Source organism: Pteronotus mesoamericanus, unplaced genomic scaffold (assembly GCF_021234165.1).
Source record: "Pteronotus mesoamericanus isolate MK-2021 breed Mesoamerican mustached bat unplaced genomic scaffold, CSHL_Meso_final contig_20, whole genome shotgun sequence".
Classification (NCBI taxonomy): domain Eukaryota; kingdom Metazoa; phylum Chordata; class Mammalia; order Chiroptera; family Mormoopidae; genus Pteronotus; species Pteronotus mesoamericanus.
Window position 1 is genome coordinate 8737073 of NW_026555085.1, and position 24425 is coordinate 8761497.

General features: G+C 37.6%; 1 protein-coding gene across 1 annotated transcript in view; it reads left to right on the forward strand.

Moving 5' to 3' along the window:
• DNAH8 (dynein axonemal heavy chain 8) overlaps positions 1–24425 on the forward strand; it is a 302018-nt gene that overhangs the window by 100085 nt on the left and 177508 nt on the right. The window contains exons 32-38 of the mRNA XM_054569318.1: positions 6017–6216; positions 9044–9197; positions 11776–11939; positions 13014–13116; positions 14080–14184; positions 14586–14747; positions 17368–17592. Of these exons, the coding sequence (XP_054425293.1) occupies positions 6017–6216; positions 9044–9197; positions 11776–11939; positions 13014–13116; positions 14080–14184; positions 14586–14747; positions 17368–17592 (1113 nt within the window). The remainder of the gene's footprint in view (positions 1–6016; positions 6217–9043; positions 9198–11775; positions 11940–13013; positions 13117–14079; positions 14185–14585; positions 14748–17367; positions 17593–24425) is intronic.

Consider the following 24425-nt stretch of genomic DNA (forward strand, 5'->3'; position numbering starts at 1 on the left):
ATCTGTCTTGGCTGTTATAAATAATGCTGCAGAGAACATGGGAATGCAGATATCTTTTTGAGTTAGTGTCTTCGTTTCCTTCAGATTAATACTCAAAAGTGGAATTACTGGATCAATGGTAGTTTTATTTTTAATTTTTGAAGAATCTCCATACTGTTTGCCATAGTGGCTGCACCTATTTATATTCCCACAAACAGTGCACAAGGATTCCCTTTCCTCCACATCTTCAACATCACTTTTAATTTCTTGTATTTGAGATGATAACCTTCCTAACAGGTAAGAAGTTATAGTTCATTCGAGTTTTGATTTGTATTTCCCTGAGGACTAGTGCTGTTGAGCACCTTTACATGTACCTGTTGGCCATGTGTATGTCTTTTTGGAGTGTTTATTCAGATCCTCTGCCCATTTTCTTAATCAAACTATTTGTTTTATTTGCTATTGAGGTATATGAGTTATTTATTTTTATTCATTTACTTTTTATCTTCACCTGAGGACTTTTTTTTCATTGCTTTTTAGAGAGAGAGAAAGGGAGAGAGAAAGGGAGAAACATTGATTGGTTGTCTTTCTGTATGCAACCCTATCAGGGATCTAACCTGCAAACTGAGTATGTGCCCTGGCTGGGAATTGAACCTGTGACCTTTAGGTCTATGGGATGGCACTACAACTAACTGAGCCTCACTGGCCAGGGCATGAGTTCTTTATATATTTGGAATATTAAACCCTTATCAGATTTATGATTTGCAAATGTTTTCTCCTATTCAGTAAGTTGGCTTTTTGTTTTGTTGATGCTTTTCTTTGCTGTGTGGACACTTCTTAGTTTGATGTAGTTCTACTTGTTTATTTTCCCTTTTGTTACCTTGGCTTTTGGAGTCAGATCCAAAAAAAGTCGCTGCCAAGACCAATATCAAGGATCTTACCACCTACATTGTCTTCTAGGAATTTTATGGTTTCAGGTCTTAAGTTCTGGTCTTTAATCCATTTTGAGTTAATTTTTTTATATGATGTAGAATGGTGGCCCAGTTTCATTTTTGTACATGTGGCTGTTAAGTATTCCCAATATCATTTATTGAAGAGGCTGTCCTTTGCCTAGTATTCCTGGTTCCTTTGTTGTGTATTAACCGACCATATACACATGGTTTTATTTCTGGACTCTATATTCTGTTCTATTGATTTATGTGTCTGTTTTGTGCCTACACCTACTGTTTTGATTCCTATAACTTTATAATATAGTCTGAAATCAGGATGCATGATACCTCCATTTTTATCTTCATTCTTAAGATTGCTTTGGTTATATAGGGTCTTCTGTGGTTTCATATAAATTTTAGGATTGTTTGCTATATTTCTGTGAAAAAATGGCATCGAAATTTTGATAGGGATTGCGTTGAACCTGTAGGTAGTGTGGACATTTTAACTACATTAATTCCTCTAATCCATGAGTGTAGACCATCTTTCTATTTACTTGTGTCTTCTTCAGTTTCTTTTCTAGTGTGATATAATTTTCATTGTAGAGTTCTTTTATCTCAATTTATTGTTTTGATACAATTGTAAATGGCATTGTTTTCTTAATTTTTTGATAGTTTGTTATTAGTGTATAGAGGAACTGACTTTTGTATATTAATTTTGTATTGTGAAACTTTACTGAATTTGTTGATTACAAATCAACAAATTTAACAGCTCTTTTTAATCTGAAAAAAATCTAACAGCTTTTTTTGTGGAGTCTTCATATAAAATCATGTCACCTGCAAACAGAGGCAGTTTTGCTCCTTCCTTTCTAATTTGGAAGCCTTTATTTCTTATTTGCCTAACTTGTCTGGCAAGGACTTCCAATACTACATTAAAAAAGGTGTTATCTTTTTCTTTTTTCCTACTTTTAGGAGGAAAGCATTCAGCTCATCGCTGCTGCGTATGATATTAACTGTGCATTTGTCATTTATGGTCTTCATTATGTTGAAGTACATTCCCTCTCTACCTGCTTTACTGACAAGTTTTAGCATGAGTGGATGTTGATTTTTTTCAAATAGTCTTTCTGCATCTGTTGAGACAATCATATGACTTTTATCATTTATTGTGTTAACATGTATCATATTGATTGAATTGCGGATATTGAAACATCCTTGCATCCTTGGAATAAACTCCACTTATTCGTCGCGTATGATCCTTTTCATGTATTGTTGAATTCAGTTTGCTAATAGTTTGTTGAGGATTTTGCATCCATGTTCATTGGGGATTTTGGCCTATAATTTTCTTATGTGGTCTTCTATTAGAGTAATGCAGGGCTCATAAAATCAATTTGGAAGTGTTCACTCCTCTTCTATTTTTTGGAAAAGTTTGAGATGGTCCTGAACTTTTGTTTGTTGAGAAGTTTTTGATAACTGATTCAACCTCTTTATAGTAATTGGCCTGTTCAGATGTTCTCTTTCCTTATAATTAACTCTTTGTAGGTGATTTTCTAGGAACTTAGTAATTTCTTCCAGGTTGTCCAATTCATGTGTGTTCAATTGTTCATAGTGGTGTCATGTGACAAGTCATATTTCTGTGGGATCAGTTATAATGTCTCCTCTTTTATTTCTGATTTTACATATTCAATTTTTCTCTCTCTCTTTCTTGGTGTATCTAGCTAAATGTTTATCTGTTTTGGTTATCTTTTGAAATACCAGCTCTTAGGTTCCTTGATCTTTCCCATCAACTTTATTTATCAACTTTATTTCCAGTCTGATCTTTGTTATTTCCTTTCTTTGGTTCCTTGATCTTTCCCATGTCTTTTTAGTATCAACTTTATTTATTTCCAGTCTGATCTTTGTGATTTCCTTTCTTCTAACTTTGGGCCTTGTTTGTTCTTCTTTTTCTCCGTCCTTGAAGTTAAAAGTTAGGTCATTAATTTGAGATCTTTCTTGTTTCTTAATGTAAGCAATTGTTGTTAAGAACTTCCCTCTTAGAACTGCTTTTGTGCCATCCCATATGTTTTGGTATGTTGCACTTCCATTTTCATTTGACTTAAGGTATATTTTGATTTTTTCTTTTGATTTCTTCTTTGACACATTGGTGGTTCAGTAGCATGTTGTTTAATCTCCACATGTATGTGGTTTTTCCCATTTTTTTCTTGTAATTTCTATTTTCATACATTGTAGTGAGAAACAATGTTTGACATGATTTCGATCTTCTTAAATTTATTAGAACTTGTTTTGTGGCCTAACCTGTGATCTATCCTGTAGAATGTTTCATGTGCTCTTGAGAAGAATGTATATTCTGTTGTATTGATTGATTGTTGGTATACAGTATTATATTAGTTACATTAGTTTCAGGTGTACAATATAGTGATTTGATATTTTTATGCCTTACAATGTGATTGCCCCACTAATTCTAGTAATTATCTGCGATCCTGCAAAGTTATCACATTATTATTGATTATACTCCCCTTCACTTTTTCAGCCATCCCCCCAACCCCTCTCCTTTGGCAATCATTCCTTTGGTCTCTGTTTCTATGAGTCTGTTTTTGTTTTGCTTGATCATTTGTTTTGTTTTTTTGTGTACATTCCACATACTTTTGAAACCATAGGGCATTTGTCTTTTTCTGTGTGACTTATTTCATTTACTCATTTCACTTGGCATAATCATAATACCATTGAGGTCCATCCATGTTGTCACAAATGGCAAGGTTTCATTTTTTTTATTACTGTGTTATATTCCATTTTATTTATTTATACACACACACACACAGACACACACAAAACACATCTTTATTCTTACATCTACCAGTGGACACCAAAGTTGCTTCCATTGCATGGTGGTTGTAAATAATGCTACAGTGGATGCACATATATCTTTTCAAATTACTAGGTTTTTTTAAAAGATAAGTACCCAGAAGTGGAATTGCTGGGGCATATATAGATCCATTTTTAGTTTTTTGAGTAATGTCCATACTGTTTTCCATAGTGGCTGCACCAACATACAGTCTTACCAACAGTGCACAAAGGTTTCCTTTCTTTCACATCCTTGCCAACACAAGTTATTGACTTTTTGATAGTAGCCACTCCGACTCACACTCTGAAGTGTGAGGTGGTGTCTCATTGTGGTTTTTACTCTGTTGTTTTTTGATGGAATGTCCTGTATATATCTCTTAAATTTATCTGATCTAATGTGCTGTTTAAGGCCAGTGTTTCCATACTGATTTTTCTGTCTGGATGATGTACCCATTGATGAAAGTGAGATATTAAAGTTCCATACTATTATTGTTTTGCTGTCTATTTCTTCCTTTAGGTCTGCTATATTTGCTTTATATATTTGGGTGCCTTTCTTGAGTGCATAAATATTTACAAATGTTATATCTTTTAATTGGTTTGAACCCCTTTATCATTATATAATGGCCTTCTTAGTCTCTTATTACAGTCTATTTTGTCTGATATGAGTGTAGTTTATCCCAGTTTTGTGTTTTCTATCTCCCCTGCCTCTTTTTATCAACATATGTATGCCAAATTTTTGTTTACAAAGAATTTTTTTCCTATTTATAAATGTTATTGATGTACTTTTGAGCACTGGCTGAGTGGCTCAGTTTGTTGGAGCATTGTTTGATGTACCAAAAGGTTGTGGGTTCAATTCCCAGTTGGGGCGTGTATGAGAGGCAACCAACTGATGTTTTTCACATCAATGTTTCTATCCCTTTCTCTCTCCCTCTTCCTCGCTCCCCCCCCCACCAAAAAAATCAATGAACATATCCTTGGGGGAGGATTTAAAAAGAAAGGAACTTTTTTAAAAAAAAAACAAATACCATTGAAAGAAATCAAGAGTTAAGAAAAACTTTGGTGATCATCTAATTCTTATAACTGTGTTTCTACACCTAGGAATATAGCCATTCATAGACTGTTCTTTGAAAACTTTATTTTATAATTCCAAGGAATTCTAGGATTCAGTTATCAACTACTCATACCTCGAAACAAACCCTTAGTGCTGTCTTCACCAGATACGTCCTTTTTCTCTGTCCCACATGCCCTGCTAGTAGCCAAGCCTGATTTCTACTGTCAATGGATCCACTTCCTCTAAAGGAAGTCTTTCACCTCTCTGTGGAATTCCTCTCCCTCCTGAGTAACCCTCTTTTGGAATCCCACTTACTCTCAGATGCTTCCTCCTCTCTGCGGGCAGAAGTTATTTCTCCTTCTTCAGAATTCATAGCAGTTCATACCACTCTTATGACACTTATCACACACTAATTTTTATTATATTTACATATGGAAGTACCTTGCAACCTTAAATTCCTTTCCATCTCTGTAATTCTGTGATTCTAAATATGAGAATAAATTGAGACACTCTAGTCAGGTAGCTCAGCTGCTTGTAGCATCGTCCCTATGTGCCAAGGTTGCAGGTTCCATCCATGGTCAGGGCACATATGGGACTCAACCAATCAATGCATAAAAAAGTGGAAGAACAGATCCCTCTTTCTCTCTCCTGCCCTTCCTCTCTTTCCAAAAATATAAATAAAAAAATTGTTAAAATAAATTGAGGCATGGTGGGGAAATTGCTTACTTTTACTTTTGCTTGTGAGACTTTCATAACAAGAATTGTCAGAAAAACAGGAAAACCCATGAAATAAAAGTAGAATTGAATTTTAAGCAAACAAAACGTTTGTATTCAAGCCAGAACAGGCAGAAATATAGCAATGTTTATATGTTACTTTGAAGAGTTCAAAAGACTCACGTATGTTCTCATAGCAAGTTGCTGAGATAGAGCAACTGAGATTATCTCTCCATTTTGGCTAAAAAAAAAGTCTAATTAAAATATAATAAAATAAAATGATGATTTAAGTTCCATTATTTCATGTATGTAATACAGTAAAATAATTAGTAGTCAGAGTTGCAAGAGGTTTTAGTTTGAACTTGCAACACAGTAATTTCCAGTCTCGGTTTTCTTGCCTATAAAATGACTAAATGACTTCTGGGTCCAAGCTCAAAATTTCCATGATTTTACAGTGCACTTAACTTGTAATGGGAAATGTCGTGACATATTCTTTGATTTCTTTCTGAAGGATATTTGCATATCTGCTATTAAGGAGAAGGATATTGAAGCCAAGTTGGCTCTAGTTATTGATAATTGGACCAACCAGAACTTGAGTTTCGCAGCATTTAAGGGAAAGGGAGAGCTCCTGCTCAAAGGAAGTGAATCTGGAGAGATTATCACCCTGATGGAGGACAGTTTAATGGTCTTGGGTTCCTTACTAAGCAACAGGTAATTTTATAATTTGGAGGGAAGGTTTTATTTTGGTATTTAGGGTTATAAAATACTAGGTAAAGCCCAATTTGCAGTTGCAGAAAAATGTGATTCTGACCTAAAGCACCAACTCTTGTCTATCCTGCGAACTACCTTTTTTCCCTAATCATCATGGCCTCCTTCTCTCTTCCATGATTCTCACCTACCCTTCCTATTTTTTCTGATGGTCTCCATAATTATTCTCCCTCAAATTAACAGCTTATCCTCTGAACATCTTGATTCTGCACTGAGATGACTTCTTTTTATTCTCTTTCATTTCTCTGATTTGTCATCATTGCCCTCTTTGGCTAAACCTGCTCAAGTATTCACCCAATGCCCCAGGAAAGCATGCTGGCCACACGTGAAAGGAATATACCATTAGGAGCTAAGCACTTAGCCATTTGCATTTTTTTTTAAATGGTGAAACATGGCTATATCTGTGCTAGATTCTTTGTGGCCTGAATAAGGTAACCTGTCCATCACTGGACTAATGAACTGTCTCCAAGGTGATGTGATTTCATGCTGCTTTAGGAAGTTCCAGCGGTACTCAGATTAAGTACACTGTCAGGTCTTGGTCTGGGCGTTAGCCACGTCTAATCCCCTGGCTGACTATATAGTAACTCTCAACTGTTCTTTACCCTAACACACCTAAGAAATAATTTACAACACCAACATTAACAGAGGTCAATGTACAGGGTTCATGGGGATTCCAGTACCCCTTCTCCAGATTGGGATCACTGGGTAATGAATGACATCCTGCATGACCTCTGGTCCCAGAGGTAGTCTTGTATTTGGATAATGTGCTAATCCACACAGCTCCTAGTCCAGGGAGTTCAGGGTTGAATTTACTGGGGTTAAGATCCTAGGGTGCACCTTCAGCTTATTAGGGAATCTGAATGATCCTAGCAAAGGTGACCATATGACACTCAGTGGTGCCTAGACTTCACAGACTATCATTTCCCCATAGTACACTGCAGATTTTGCCATTCTGATTTCCTGGATGATAACCTCTTTTTTTTTTTAACAAAATTTTATTGTTGTTCAAGTACAGTTGTCTCCATTTTACGTGTCTCCTGCCACGACTTTCTCCTGTCCCACCCCACCTCCCACCCTCAATGATAACCTCTTGAAGAATTACTGTAGATTAACCTGAACAGTGTCTATGGCCAAGGAACTCCAGATTTGAAGGCTTTCTTTATTTCTTATATACTTGCATGTAATCTGATTAGTGTAGTGCCTATTGATAGTACTAGTAAACTCAGTGTTGAAGCTCTGCTAAGAAAGAGTATAAGGATATCTAATAAGTCACTACATTCTAGAAAATTCTCCTCCTAGAGAATTTTGCAGCACCAGTGGATCTAAAAAGCCTTTTCCAGAACTAATCACAGACTGACCTTCTAGCAGGCAGTGACTTTTAGATTTCTAGGGATACCTGGATGTGGCTTCAGAAGGAAATTTTATATCTCCATGGGTGAGACTTCACTCTAGATATTGCCTGGATGTGTTTCCTGGTGGATCGTGATTTCATGGGGTTCCATGGGTATTCCTGTCAATCCTGGCAGGTTCCTCCATGCAGAGCTGTGCAGTGCAGGTAACTGGCCAAAGGACAGAAACTGGGTATGCTAGGTTTTATTTCAGATCTTCCTTTTTCATCTTGGGAACTTAAATATCATCAAAGATAACTCTTATTTTTTCCTATGCGTAAGACTATTATTGGCTCAAAATATCTAGGTGTTTCAACTCCCTGAAATGATTTGAGTGTGCATGTCTTGACTTTGAAGATGCCTTTGGCATGTTGACTGCCTTTTAGCTGTAGACTGATGACCAGATGACCAGTTGACCAGTATGTAATGGGTGTAGAGAAACATGCTGTTATTGCCTGAACTACTCACCTACCTCCTGGAATCAATTTTTGTACAACTCCTTTTATACACCTATGTATAACAAGACTTCCAGAGAACTCAGGCATTAGACTATACTTAGAAGAACTCTATTTTGTATATGAGCACCGTCAAGTCACCCTGTCCTGAATCAAGGAAAGTTTTAAGACCCTAGTCAACATATGCAACTCACTAGGACATGCCACTACACCATATCAAAACTCCTTGACATTGCTACAAACTGAGGTCAGCTTTTTAATCTGGCTGTAGGTAATTGGACCCTCACCAAGTAGCTTCCCACTATGTCCTCAGGGCATCCACTTTCACTTTTCTTTCTTTGTTGTGTGATAAACCCTACCACTGGCCCTGATGATTATAAAACAGGGACTGTGCTATTTTAGGGTAGCTGTCTTGGATCTCTAGCACTGCAGAACCTAGGCATAGTACCTGGTAGAATTAGCAGTCTGTGGGCAGGAAGAGGACACCTGTAAGAGGACTTAAGACCTCAAGCTTGACCCTGGCCTTGTGATAATAATCACAACAGTAACAAATGTGTGTTATTCTCATAGGTGGCCCCTACTTTGATTTGGCTCATAAAAGTCTTGGAAAATCATTTTGTTCCTTGTTTTCCCTTTACTCCTCAGAAGCAACCAGCACAGTTTTTTTTTCCAGGTCTCTGTGGCATAGAACTTGGCCTGTTTTCTTATTGATTGACTCACACAAGGGAACAATAAGGGAAATCACTATCAGATTCTTATTTATAAAAAAAGCAACAATCTCATTAGCTGTAAGGAATTTATTAGTGACTGCCTTTTAGGAAAAAAATGTTCGTTTCCAAAGGAATGTTTCTCCTATAATTTACTTTGTTAGGCCATACTGTTTTCTGAATCATCATTGAAATGAAATATTTTTTTCATTCTTTTTAGATATAACGCTCCATTTAAAAAAAATATACAGAACTGGGTGTATAAATTGTCCACTTCCTCAGATATAATTGAAGAGTGGCTGGTAGTCCAGAATCTTTGGGTTTATCTTGAAGCTGTCTTTGTAGGTGGAGATATTGCCAAACAGCTGCCACAGGTAAATGTGGTTTCTGTAACTACCGACAGAATAATTTCATGTGTGTTGTCTATATGTCTCTGTAAAAGTCTTTACAAAGACATACGGTCATATTTTGGTTATTTACACTAGGGGTTGGCAAACTATGGCTCACTTGCCTATTTTTGTAAATAAAGTTTTATTGGAACACAGACATGGCCATTCATTAATGTTCTGTTTAAAGGCTTTAGCATTAAAACAGCAGAGTTGAGTAGTTATAACAGAGACTATATAGCTTGTAAAGACTAAAATATTTACTACTTGGCCCTTTACAAAACAAATTTTTCTAAGTGACCTTTTTATTTTTTAAGACTATTTATTTTTTAAAGAGAGGGGAAGGGAGGGAGAGTGAGAGTAAGAGAAATATTGATGTGTGAGAGAAACATCCATCAGTTACTTCTCGCATGCCCCAGCCATGGACCAGGCCAGCAACCCAGGCATGTGCCCTGGCTGGGAATTGAATTGGGACCTCTTGGTTTGCAGACCAGCACTCAACCCACTGAGCCACACCAGCCAGGGTTTCTAAGTGACTTTTGATTTACATTTGCAGAACGAAAAAAAAATCATGTATTTTCAAAGTGAAAAAACTTCCAGGCTGTTTGAGTTGTGAGATACATTGAAGTGTGGTACTGTTAAATTATAGGACAACGGGGTGGGGATCGACTGTGGGAACGGGGGATGGGTGGGACGAAGGAGGGCAAAGGGGAAAATTAGGACAACTGTAATAGAATAAGCAAGAAAAAAATAAAATTTACCAAACAAATGTTTACGATGGAGCTATGAAAAATAAAATATATAAAATATCTAATCTAAAAAAACTACAGCAGTTCATCTTTTCCAAGAGTTAATCTTATAATATCCCACCGAGAGTAGAGTTAAAATTAATCTGTGTTCTGTAAGTGTAATTAACCATTACTAAGTCGATTTATGGTAGATCAGAAATATACCATGGGGCACAGAAATTTTGCCTTAGAGGCACATAATGAAATCATTAAAACAGCTCTATTGGAGCCTTTTAAATAAATGCCAATAACTCACTAATAGCTTTATTCTGTGAAGGTAATGTCCCTTTTATAAAATTAAGCCTGCTCTTTCTGAATTTTCACACCTACAAATAGGATCTATACATATTAAAAATCAAGAGTGAAAGAGTTTTGGAAATGACAGATTTTTCTTTATAACACATTTTTAAAACACAGATCTTTTCTTTTTTATCAGAAAGTTGCATTTAACAATACACTTAAAATAAGGAAGATTACGTCAATTTCTACAGGCGTTTTTGCAATTGAATGCAAAACTTTCATCTATAGTAAATAGAAAATTTTTATTTGCAAAAATGTTAATGAAGCTTTGCTTGGAGTTTTTACTGTTTTCTTCTTTTTTTTTCCTGGAGTATTATTGAGCTGTAATTATTCCAAGGATCTTAAGACCAATTATTTTCATGCTTTTCAGTTTTCTCTTTAAACCAAAACGCCAGGAGTTCTGAAACACTAAATTTGAGCTTGAAGTTGATAGCTCTGCCAATTAATCAGGTAGCACTTTGGAAAACGTATTAAATGTAAGGAAACAAGCGACCAACTCTGTTGTGATAAATCAGTATTTCAATAAGCAGTTTTGTGACTTTGGATTTTTGTTCAGAATTAATTCAGATGAAAAAAGAATTGACCCTTTAAATTATGTAGCCTGAAACTTTTGCCTATATTAATTGACCATAAAGGCATGGGTTTATTTCTGGGCTCTCCGTTTTGTTCTGTTGATCAATATGTCTGTTTTTATGCTATTACCAGGCTATTTTGATTACGGTGGCCTTATAGTATAGTTTGATATCAGGTATTATGAAATCTCCACCTTTGTTCTTCTTTCTCAAGATTGCTAAGGCTAGAATACCAAAAGACCGATACAAAAAAATATACATACCCCTATGTTCATAGCAGCACTATTTGTACTATCAAAGATCTGGAAGCAGCCTATGTGACCATCAGTAGATGAGTGGATAAAAAAGCTGTGAAACATTTGCCCAATGGAATACTATACCACAGTGAAAAGAAGGAACTCTTACCTTTTGTGACAGCACAGATGGACCTCGACACTATTATGCCAAATGAAATAAGCCAGTCGGTGAAAGACAAATAGCACATGATCACACTTATACATGGAATCTAATGAACTCAATAAACTAACAAACAAAATAGAAACAGAAGCGTAGATACATAGAAAAGACGGTCAGCTGTTGGGGTGGGGACAGGGGACTGGATGAAAGATGGTAAAGGGATTAACCAAAGAACATTTATGTGTGACCCATGGACATGGACAACGATATGGGGATTGATTGAGGGAAGGGAGAGGGAGGGGCTGGGTGGAGGTGGGAAAAGGAAGAAAAAGTGGGAACAACTGTAATAGCATATTTCATCTGAATAAACAATAAAAAAAATTATGCAGCCCGCAAGTAATTGAGGCTCATTTGAAGAATGAATTTCTTAAGAAATTCCAAAGTGAATACTTTTACTTTATTCAAGTATCCTAATGCTAATTTTTTACTGACTATGGATTTGTTTTTTAGGAAGCAAAACGTTTTCAGAATATTGACAAGTCATGGGTGAAGATAATGCAGCGAGCTCATGAGAATCCCAATGTAATCAGTTGCTGTGTTGGAGATGAAACCATGGGGCAACTGTTACCTCATTTACACGAACAACTGGAAGTGTGTCAGAAGTCACTGACAGGGTAAGTAAGGGTTTAATCCTTTTATATGCACTGATGTTTTATCTCAAACAGGTTCATATATTCCTGGTTTGGGGTGATGGTGGGAGTGGTGATAGGAATTTAACATTTCACATAAATTTAATTTTTCTTAAAAAAAAAAGACACCTTCAACCTAGAGGTGGGTGAGTTAGGGTATTATATTAGTTTTGCAGCACTACTGTAACAAATTACCACAATCTGGGTGACTTAAAACAACAGACATTTATATTCTCAGTAGTGGAGGCCAGAAATCTGAATTCAAGGTGTCAAAACCTTCTGAAAGCTTTAAGTGAGACTCTTTCCTTCTTACTTCCAGCTTCTGGTGGCTCTAGGGGTGCCTTGGCTTGTGGCAAAATAGCTCCAATCTCTATTTCTGAGTTCACTTTTTTTTTTTCCTTCTTGAGTTTCTCTTTTGAGGATAGTTTTTGGATTTAGGTCTTATCTGGATAATCCAGGATGATTTCTTCTTGCAATCCTTAACTTCAATACATCTGTAAAAACCTTTTTTCCAATTAAGCTCACATTTACATATTCCAAGGAGAAGGATGTGGACCTGTCTTTTGGGGGGCTTCCATTCAGCCCAACACAGGCATGGAGTAAGAATGTACACTAAGAGAACAATTAACCAGACAAATTCATGGACAATTTTCTTAATAAGCAGTTCATTCTCAGTTTCTATGTGAAATACGGTCAACATACATCCTGGTTTGTCTAAAATTATGCTCTGTGTTAGCTTAATGGTTGGTTGTCCCTGCCTTCACTCAAAATGTGTTGGTTTGTGGATAAATTATGCACTCACCCTGGATTTTAGCCATACTAAGAGATTCACAGTACTCTTAGGTCACAGGAGAGCTCTTGATGAGAAAGAAGATGAGGGATGGGACAGGCTTGCTCTGAATCCCTTTCTTGTTTTCTTTCATTTTCCCAAGTGACATATATGGTATAGCATGGACTTTGGTTCTAATGAAACAGTTCAGAGGCAAATGGGAAATTGTATCTTGACTAGAAATAAATAATTCAGAAAAATATCATTTGGTAATGTGACTTTATCTACAGGTATTTGGAGAAGAAGCGATTACTATTTCCAAGATTCTTCTTTGTATCCGATCCAGTTCTCCTGGAAATTCTTGGACAAGCCAGTGATTCCCATACCATACAGGTATAATCTAAGTATCTATTACCTAAACCTTTTATTTTACCACATCATGCATAATGGGTAATAAAAATGTAGTTAACATTTTAAAAATGGAGGCAGGAAGAAAGAGTGTTAAAAATTATGTTGATTATAAAATGTTCTTTTTTTCCATATATTTGGAGCCCATCAATCTGAGGCAAGGGTCATTGATGATGCCACTCACCGGCTGGATGATCGTGGCCAGCTTCTTAATTTTCCTGCACCTTAGTTTTCTCATCTGTAAAATCAGAATATTGGTGGTTCGCATCTCATAGGGTTACCATACAGATTATGTGAGATAATGCATTGTAAAAATATCCAGCATGCATTATGTATTCACTAAATGTGATTCGTTATTATGAGTATTTAGTCTAAATGTTCTTAGATCAAATACAGCTGGTGGTTTTGATTTGTCCTTTTTTTTTTTTTTCATCCAGAATACTTCTCAAATGCTTTTTGCCATTTTCCAAGGCAATATTTCCAGAAGGAAGAGAGAAACTATGGCGAACTGGCCGTGGGAAGCGCTGAAACACCCATCCCAGGGCCAGTTCTGATTTGGAAATCTAGGGAACTGCTAATAAAATCTCCCCTGTCGGTTTCCAGGAAGTTGTGGGGATGAGGAAAGAGAGAAGTAAAAGCTGTGCAAGGCAGAGATGGAGATGAGAGAAAGTAGGACAGAGCTGGGGAGGGACAGTCATTAGTCCTGTCTCCATAGTCTAAGAGGGGCAGTCAAGGACTTGGAGGACACCTTTCTCAGGGCTGGATTTAAAAAGTGGGCCTCCAAGTCAGTGAAGGGTCAAAGCAGGGTCTTTTTTTTTTTGGAAACAATGAAGTAAATTCTTAATCTTTTACAAAGATTAAAAATAATATTAAGGTCTTTTAAAACATCTCAGTGGCTTTTTGTTTAGGCTCATGTGTGATGTTTTTGCTGTCTTCTGCTTTTTACAGCCACATCTCCCTGCAGTATCTGACAACATAAATGAGGTGACATTTCATGCAAAAGAATATGATCGTATCCTGGCTGTCATATCAAGAGAAGGAGAAAAAATTATTGTAATTTAACTTGGTTAAACTTTTGTTATTAGGATTTATTTAAAAATTTGGGTCAAGGAGAATGCAATTCTCTTATGAAAAAAGGGAGGTGGGTGGACTTGGGTTCTAGTTCTGTATCCTGTGATTGGATAATTTGGATATCCAATTGGATAGTTTGGATAATTCATTTAACTTCTCTGAGACTCATTTTACCATCTATGAAATGAAAGGTTTAGACGAGTTAATCTTTATAGTTCCTTCTGCCTATAGTATAGTATGAGTATGACTCATATTTAAATAATTAAAATATAAATATAAGACTCTTGGCTTTGCATTGAGGAACTATGATTTATCAAGTATGTGACATTTGTAAAAACCCCAAATTATTATCAATTTGTAATATATTTGTAATATATTTTTAGCTGGATAATCCTGTTATGGCCAAAGGTCCTGTAGAAATTTGGCTTCTGGACTTGTTAAAAATGCAGATGTCATCATTACATAACATAATTCGTTCTGCGTTCTATCAGATCAGTGATTCAGGATTTCAACTCTTACCTTTCCTCGGTCACTTTCCAGCACAGGTGAGAACACACAGCATTTAAATAACGGTTATAAGAAATGGAAATAAGGGAGAAGGATACTCAGGAGGTAGTCAGCCTGATGGTGTGGAGGCCGTTAGAGCTTTGAACTAGTTAGGGAGCCTTACCCACCCTCTCCTCCCAACCAGCTGCTTGTCTACCGACACCATTCTCGGTCCCCCATCCCATCCCCTAGAAGAGGATTTGCCACTGTTCTCCCGTCATTAAGGATATATACTGAGACCATTTATGGAAAATTTTATATTATATATAAAACATATAGGTAGATACAGATACAGATATAGTTATGGATGTGGATAGATATAAACAGAATGAGCATATCTTTTCTTGAAACAAAAATCTATCTTGCTTTTTGCTTATTTTCCCTTCAAGTAATTAAAAGTTGGCATAATCTGTTAAAGGAGGACTTCTCATACAACTAACTTTTGAAGGAGGGAAGACCTTGAAAGAGGCTGGGGTTGGAGCAGGTGTTCCTGCTCTCAAGTCCTATGGCTCCTAGAGGTGCATTGTAATGTGCCAAGTACTATTAAAACCAGATATAGAAAATTCCAATAGTTTTATTACATTTTCAGCCTGGATAAATGAAAAGTGATGACTTGTGATCTGGGTCAGAGATAGTATGGGAGAGAAGACAAGAGATATCCAAAGAAAATGTAGGCAGTTTTTGCCCACACCATATTTCTTCTCCACCTGCCCCTGCCAACCTGCACTCCAAATTCTGAACTACTGCACACAGAGCTGAGATAGCTGAAGTAATATGAAATTATTTATTCAAACGACACAAGTACAGATATAGAATCAACCTTTATTGGAAAGAATACTTTAATATTGTGATTTTAAAATAATGTATACTATCCTTGGCAAGCTTTAATATTTTTATGAGCATTATTTGTGATAAATCTTTATGAAATACTTTATTTCATAAGCTGAGAAAAAAGCTCCTTCAACTAAACATACTTTTCCTCTCCCAGGAAAGCTTGATTACCCTGCATATTCTGAAGGACATGCTCAGTCTAGTTTAGACAGAGGAGTTAGCATTAAAGGTGGAAGAGTTGGAGAGCAAGTTCAAAGCAATGGTCAAGTTGAACAGGACATGGCAGGAAAGTTGACTACCTTTCAGGATTATCTTTAGTGTGTATATCTGTATATACACACATGTAAGGAAGTGAAATTTTAAACAATTTTACATAAAAATCTTAACATTGAAGTGGGTAAACTTCAATTCCTTGGAAAAATTACTTTAAAGAGTAATGAATATATATTCATTCAATATATACTCATTCACTATATACATTACCCTTTAGAACATTTTTTCAAAGAACTGAAATTTGTCCACTATGATGTAAATTTAAGGTTTTATTTAAAATTGTTTGCAATTTTTCTCAGCTTTCTTCTAAACACATTTCTAAGATTATAAATTCAATGCAAACATTTGGAAAAATATGAAAAAACATGACAGTGAAAATAAGTATTTCCCGTATTTTTACCAGTTAGAAATGATGACTGTAAATATTTAGTGTATTCCCTTTCAGTATTTTTTAATGTGCTTATTACAGGCATCAAATAATATTAAAAAGAATGAGCGTTCTTACTTTGTTTTTTATTTTAATGAGACATCTTCCAGTGTTTATCATTAGGTCCTCAGCCTTCTTAAATTAAGTAAAAAACGTAATTTAAACTTCTTGATGACTTGGGATAGTCATTTGAAAGATAAGTTTTTAGAATATACTACTGTGCAGTGATTTTTCAGGTCTGTAGTCTCTCTGTCTTTAAATCGGACAGCCTTACCCTGCTATTTCTGTATTGTTTCTCTTTGCTTTTCCTATTTTAATGCTGTCTGCTGCTGCCAGCAGGGTCAGAACCTGCTTATGACTGGGAGCTGCCTGACACTGGCCGTTTCCTCCATGTTCTGTTGCTCACCTGAGCGAGGTGCTTTACTTTAACTTTATCTATAAGAGCCCAGGATTGGCCAGTGCTCTAGCAGGGAAAAGCATTGAAGTTCCTGAGGAGGCAGTAATTAGGAAAGAGTTTTATTCCTGCTTTGCCCACATCAAATGCCATGCCGTTCACACTGCTTTCTCTCCGCTGCCAAACATGGGCTTCCTTTTCGGTTCAAATGATTTTGAATCTATCCCATAAATCTTCAGGTGAAAAAATGCTCCCAAAGGGACAAGTGCTGCATCAAGGAGGTGATGATGGAGGACATTCTGATCACTTTTACTCCCTTACCTGGGGCAGAAATTTTAAATAAGGTGACATTCACTCAGTTACCTTTTTGCCTTCATCAGGAGACAAAGGACATGCCTCTCCCTTTTCACTTTCTGTCTCTCTCTCTCCTCAGATAAATATGTAGGCAGAAAAGTTGATGGAGGTAAAGATATGGCTATGAAGAGAGTGGAGGTCAAGAAAGGATATAGAAAATGTATCTTTTTAAAAAGTTGCAAAGAAACATTTGGAAAACTATTTTTAGGGAGGAATGCATGTCCTTTTTTTGGTTTAAAATGAGTAAAACCCTATTCACTGTCATGTGAATAAGTGACCACCAAATTTTATTGTAGGATGTGTTTTAAATATTTGTCTGATTCGTCTGCTGGATTTGTAGGTTGGGCTTCTGGGACTTCAGATGCTGTGGACGCATGATTCAGAAGAGGCTTTAAATAATGCAAAAGATGACAGGAAAATCATGCAAATGACCAACCAGAAATTTTTGGATATTCTAAATATTCTAATTAGTCAGACAACACATGACCTAAGCAAGTTTGAAAGAGTGAAATTTGAAACTCTAATTACTATTCATGTGCATCAGAGAGATATTTTTGATGACTTGGTAAAGTATCTTTTTTGCTTAATTTAAAGTAATTTAGCATACTAGGTAATAATTTAGTGCTCCTAATAATGGGAAATTAAGTATTATACATATCCCCTAACTTCCACCTGGTCCTTTTTCACAACTGTCTACATATAAACCGCATCTACAAATATCTACATTTCGTGGTTTAAACAACCATGTATGTATATCTACATTTGCCATTCTGAAAGTCTGAAGCCAACTGATGTGATGTGAACTAATTGTTTCATTAAACCAAATAACAGGGACATGATACAATTTAGGTGAGATTGGTCATGCATTATGATGGCTGATTGGGAAGGAAGTCTAGGTAAAATAGAATCAAGCTTCAGAGAACTCCCATGGATATTTGTCTAACTGATGCTGTCCAACAGTATGGGGGGCTCTATCCCGCGGAGTCCTCCGATTTGCTGCGGATGAAAGAATGAGCATATTTGCCTGTCAAGGAAAGGGGAAGGCGATCTTCTCTAAAAGAAAATGCCCCGAGCCCCTGTGCTCCACAGCTTTTATTGAGAAGGTTACAGGTGGGGGACAGGTAGTAGGAATGTATAGGTAATCTGATTATATCAGTAGTTTAAGCTTACAGAGAATAGATGTTGTTTAAAGATGACAATGGCAGGAACACACTGAACTGCTTCGTGTCCAAGTGGAGCAAACATTATGGCACCAGGTGGGATTTGGGTCAGGGTCCAGGAGTTTTGTAAATTTCTTTCCCAGCCTTGAGCTGGTTATTTGGTATAAGATTAACAGAGCTTGAGAGAGAAACAAAGCGTGCTTCAAGGAGTGTCATTTACTTCTAAGTCTGATTTTCCCCCGGGGGCCCTTGGAGTTATATATCGGGTCTTGCTTGCCCCCGGCATTACCGGTGTTCCGGCAAAGACTTCCGGGTCCTCTCCCAGGCCCCAGCTTGCGCGGGGCTGCAGTTCCCGATACCACTCAGAGTGGCCCCCTACACAACAGGGCATTATGGGCTTGATTTGGACAAGGTTTTGTAGGATGGAAGTGACAGGAGTAGTATTTGAATTACCTTTGGAAATAGAACCCTCAGTAACCAATGGCCTTGAGGGGTCCCAGGAGGTTTTGATATACCAGCATTTGACTATCTTTAGTGTTGTTTTATTTTATTTGATTCATCTTAAAGGCACCTCTTTCCTTTATTAAAGACACATAATTCATGCAACTTTAGACCTTCTTTAGAAAATATGAACACAGACAATCTGTTTCAAACTTGTATAAAAAGTTCTGGTTGGGTAAGTTATATTATTGAAAACTGAAGTATATGCAGTCCATTTATTCCCCTGGAATCAGGATGCTTGCTTCTCAAAGTATTGCGTGCCAACCAGTTGCATTGGTATCTCCTGAGAGCTTGTTAGAAAAGCAGAATCTCCAGCCCCCTCTCCCCACTACCACCCCCTGCCTGACATACTGAATCGGAATCTGTATTTCAACAAGATTCCCAGAGTAGAAACATAGCTCTAGGATTTATCTCTGGATCAAGCTAATCATCAAGCACACTGAGACCTTATTTCTTTGGCCGTCTGCAGATTTCTGCTTTCATTGAATTGCAATTACCCTTATACTTTGGCTTTCATTGAAGCTCACCTCAAGACACTCTTATGGAATCCAGTCCTATATCTGCTAAGAGCATACTATTGAGGGTGATGTCTGTGTATCTCTCACTGACTCTTAAAAGTGAAGTCCCATGGGAGAAAATTCTTTTAAATTTAAGTGCTGAGAAAGGCCTATTTTTCATATAAAATAGATTTAAAAAATCTATACGCAATTAAAACCATGAAACTGTTTTGTTTTAATCACTATTGAACTCATGGTCATCTTGCATCCTAACTAAAATGAGATTTCTTGGTCAGCATATTTGCATTTTATTTTTTCATGTATAATGCTTAGAATAGCCGGTTATATAGTAAGAATGCAATAATATTAATTATTTTTACTTTTTATCATTTTTATTTTTCAATAACAGTTGACATACAATATTGTATTAGTTTCAGGTATACACATCCTGAGTAGGTGCCATACAACTCTCCCAGTGATCATCCCGATGAATCCTGCACCCATCTGACACCACACATACCTGCCAGGATATCACTGACCATGTTCCTTATGCTGTACTTTACATCCTCATGACTCTTCTGTAGCAACCAATCTGTATGTCTAAATCCCTTCATTCTTTATATGCATCCTCCCAACCCCTGTCCTAGGGCAACCATCAAAATGTTCTCTGTACCTGAGTCTTTTTCTGTTTTGCTTGTTTATTTTGTTTCTTAGATTCAGTTGTTGAAAGATATGTATTTATTGCCATTTTATTTTCATATTTTTATCGTTTTTTTTCTTCTTAAAGAACACTCTACATTTCATATAACAACAGTTTAGTGGTGATGAACTCCTTTAGCTTTTTTTTTTGTCTGGGAAGATATTCATTTGCCCTTTGATTCTAAATGATAGGTTTACTGGGTAGTGTAATCTTGATTCTAAATCCTCATTTTTCATCACTTTGAATATTTCTTGTTACTCCCTTCTGGCCTGCAAAGTCTCTTGTTTCTTACATTTAAAAAAAAAAGATTTTATTTAATTTTAGAGAGAGGAGAAGGTAGGGAGGAAGAGAGGGAGAGAAACATCGATGTGAAAGAGAAACATACATCAGTTACTTCTCATACATGCCTGGACCGGGACGAACTTCCAACCTAGGCATGTGCCCTGACTGGAAATCAAACCAACAACCTTTTGCTTTGTGGGATGACATCCAAAAAAATGAGCCACATGGGCCAGGGCTGACCTGCAAAGTTTCTGTTGAGGAATCAGATGACAGTCTTTTTCGTGGTATTAAAAAATGTTTATTGTAATATTTTTAAATTTTTATTTTTTGCTTTCATGTAAAATGTCCCTCTTTCAGCGTTAGCAAGGTACAAATTGACAAAAATTATATATATTTAAGGTGTACATGTGATAATTTGATATACCAGGTCTGTCCAGAAAAAGTGCAACCATTGTTGATATAAGCAGAACGGTTTGCCTAACATTGATATAATCTGGCAGCCAAGGAGAGTAGACTGGGTTGCACATCTGTGAACAATGAAGACTTCACTGTGCTAGTCAGTAGGGGTGATAGACACCGTTGAGTGAGTATGTGTACTGTGTGGGCATAATGTTCAAAGTGACTGAGTGAGTAGAGCAACAATCTGCATCCAATTTTGCATTAAGCTTGAACATTCCTTCACAGAAACTACTCAGGTGATTCAGAAGGCCACAGCTATAGGCAACAGGTGATTGGCAGCTTCATCATGACAACACATTTCGTGCAGTTTTTGTGTGAAACATCAAATCACCCAGGTGACCCAGCCCCACTATAGCCCAGATATGCTGCTCTGCAATGTCTGGCTTTTCCTAAAACTAAACTCGCCTTTGAAAGGGAAGAGGTTTCAGACTGTTGATGAGATTGAGGGCTATGACTGGGTAGCTGATGGTGATTGGGAGAACTGTGGGAGATCCCAAAGTGCCTACTTTGAAGGGGAATAAGGCATCATTCTCCTATGTACAGTTTTTCTTGTATCTTTTTTTTTTTCAATAAATGCCTGTATTTTTCATATTACATGGCTTGATACTTTCTGGACAAACCTGTGTATACATTGTGCAGTGTTTACTACAATCAAGCTAGTTTACCCCTCTATCACCTTGCATAGTTACCATTTTTTTTGTGTGTGTGGTCTCTTAGCAAATGCCAAGTATACAATATAGTAGTATTAACTGCAGTCACCATGCTGTACATCAGATCCCCAGAACTTATTCATGTTAAAACAAAAAGTTTGTACCTTTTGACAAACATCTTCCCATTTCCCCCATCTTCACCTTCCAGCCATCAACCTTATAGGAGCTTCCTTGTAGGTAACTGCTTTTCTCTTGCTGCTTTTAAGATTGTCCCTTTGTCTTTAACCTTTGGCATTTTAATTATGGTGAGTCTTGGTGTGGTCCTCTTTGGGGTCATCTTGTTTAGGACCCTGTGCTTCCTGGACTTGCATGCCTAGTTCCTTCACAATGTTAGGGAAGTTTTCCATCATTATTTTTTTTCAAACAGGTTTTTGATTCCTTGCTCTCTCTCTTCTCCTTCCAGCGCTCCCATGATGCAAATATTGGTATTCTTGAAATTTTCCCAAAGGCTCCCTATCCTCATTGTTTTAGAATTTTTTTTTTCTGTTTTGTTTGGGTGATTTGGGTCTTTTTTGCTTTCTTGTCTTTATAATCACTGATTTTATTCTTGGCTTCATCTACTCTGCTGCTGATTCCCTGTAAAGTATTCTTCATTTCAGTTAGTGTATTGTTCATTTTTGACTGGTTCTTTTTTTTATGGTTTCTGTGTCCTTTTTTATGCTGTTAAAGTTCTCACTAAGTTCCTTGAGCATTGTTATAACCAGTATTTTGAACTCTGTATCTGGTGGTTTGTTTGCCTCCATTTCATTTACCGTATTTTGCTGGGTATAATGTGCACCCACATTATTGTGTGCATTATACATGGGATTATTATATCCTTGGTATATAATCATTTTATCCATGTATAATGCACATCCTTATTTTTTCCTCAACAATTTGGGCAAAAAAGTGTGCATTATACACAGCAAAATATGGTAGTTTTTTTTGTGGGTTTTTTTTTTTGTGATTTCTCCTTTTCTTTCATTTGGGACCTATTTCTTAGTCTCCACATTTTGGCTGCTTCCTTGTGTTTAATTCTATGTTGTTAGGCAGAGCTGCTACATCTCCTAAACTGGGTAGAGTAGCCCTGTGTAGTAGGTGTCCTGTGAACCCAGTGGCACAGCCTCCCTAGTCACCTGAGCTGAGTACTCCAGGGGCCCCTTGTGTGGGCCCTGTGCACTGTCCAATTGTAGTTGAGCCTTGATTTCTGTTTTCATCAGTGAGAGGGTGCAGCAGAGGAGCTGCTATGCAGAAGCTGACCCTACAGAGCAGGACTTCCTTTAATGGGGCTTTGGTGTTCATCAAGTCTGCCCCTTGAGTGTGTCACTCATGGTTGCCTGAAGCTGTTCACCAGGTGCACGGGCTCTTGGGCCTCCTGGGAGGTGCAAGGTCAGCCACAGAACAACCTTCAGATGGTTGCTACTTGTACTGGGCTTGGAGGTGCTCACGAGAGGCCAAGCTTCAAACCAAGGCCTGCTGCCATGAGTGCCAGGCCTGGGGCCAGTTAGCAAAAGGTACAGGGTCCGCAGCTGCCAGATGCTGTTGTTTGAGAGATTTTAGAAAAGTCCAAAGCATAAGGCAAAAGAGACTTTGTATGAAAAGGCCACTGGAAACAGCTTGGGTGGGCCCACAAGTTGGGTGGGGTGGGGCCTCAGGGAATCACCAGGGTGGGCAGAATATTATGAGCCAGGATGATGAAGACTTATATATGGTGCCCACCTGCTGGCTCTATGCGAGGGGAAGGGTTGGTTCTCAGAAAAGGAACAATGACCTCTGTCAGCACTTTTGTCTGGGAGAAAGCTACCTCTTTAGCTCTTGTTCTGATGCCAGACAATTCATTTCCTCCCCATGTGCCCCCAGTGCCTTTCAAGCTGCTGCGCTAGTGCTGGAGCTCTCTGAGTCCAAGTAAGTCTGTGTGTGGGTCCTTTAAGGGGAACACCTAGGACTCCAGAAGCTCTCTATCTCATTGAGCCACATTCCCTGCTGGTTTTTATAGCCAGATGCTATAGAGACTTCTCTGCCTGGCACTGGAATGCTGGGCTGGGAGGCCTGGTGTGTGCTTCTGGGTTTCTCACTCCTCAGAGAGGACTGGTGCAGATGAAATATCCCTCCCGATTTTTTTCTGCCACATATGGCTGCAGAATTAGCCCATTCAGCATCTCTGCCCCTCCTACTACTCTCTCTGTGGCTTCTTTAAACCCCTAGTTTCAGGACTTCCATCCAGCTAGATTTCAGATGGTTCTGAATAATGGTGGTTCTGTAGTTTAGTTGTAATTTTGGTGTGGTTATAGGAGGATTTGAGTATTGCATTTATGTACACCACCGTCTTGACTGGAAGTCTCCCCTAGTGCTGCTTTTTTATCCTCTTTCATCTCCTCTCAGCATCTTAGTGGATTGTTGAAAGTAGCTAGCTGACTGCATCTCCATGGCTGTGGTTCCTGTGTTAGCAGAATCCCTGAGGGTGGCACCAGTTATGTTACCAAAAGTAGTTCTTTTAAGGTGATAAATACAAACTGTGCTTTAGGAGGGAAGCAAGAATTCTTAACTGGAGGGAAGACAAGGTAATAAACTATGAAATGATACAACAAAAGGCAAGCTTATACATAACATGGAGACTTGATTAGATGAAGATCTGAATATTGTTTATTTGTAAGCCATCCATTTTCTGGTGTCAGCTAAATGACCTGGAAGTGAGCCACTGGGTTTAAGAGCAGTGAAGGGGACCATTTGCCATTTCCTATGTTGACTCCTCTGAATGGGCAGGGCTAGGGTTTCTCCAAGTTTATCAATGGAGTCATGAGCACCCTAGAATGTGATTGTGGTAGGATGTTGTTCCTAAACATGCCTGCCTGGTTTCTGTTTTTTGTATCTATTGCAGTGGGAGCCTGGTACTGCCTGCCGCATAGGTATACACTAGTGACTAGGCAGGTTGACTGGCTTGGCCACAGTGCTGGTATAGGAAGGCATATGTGCATATGTGAGCATCTCCCCGCTTAATCCCTTCAGTGACTTCCCGTTGCAGAGAGAACAATGCCCAGCCCTTTTCCCATACGCCATGAAGCCTCAGCTCTAACTCTTCTCTCCAGAGTCCTGGATGCCTCAGCTATAGT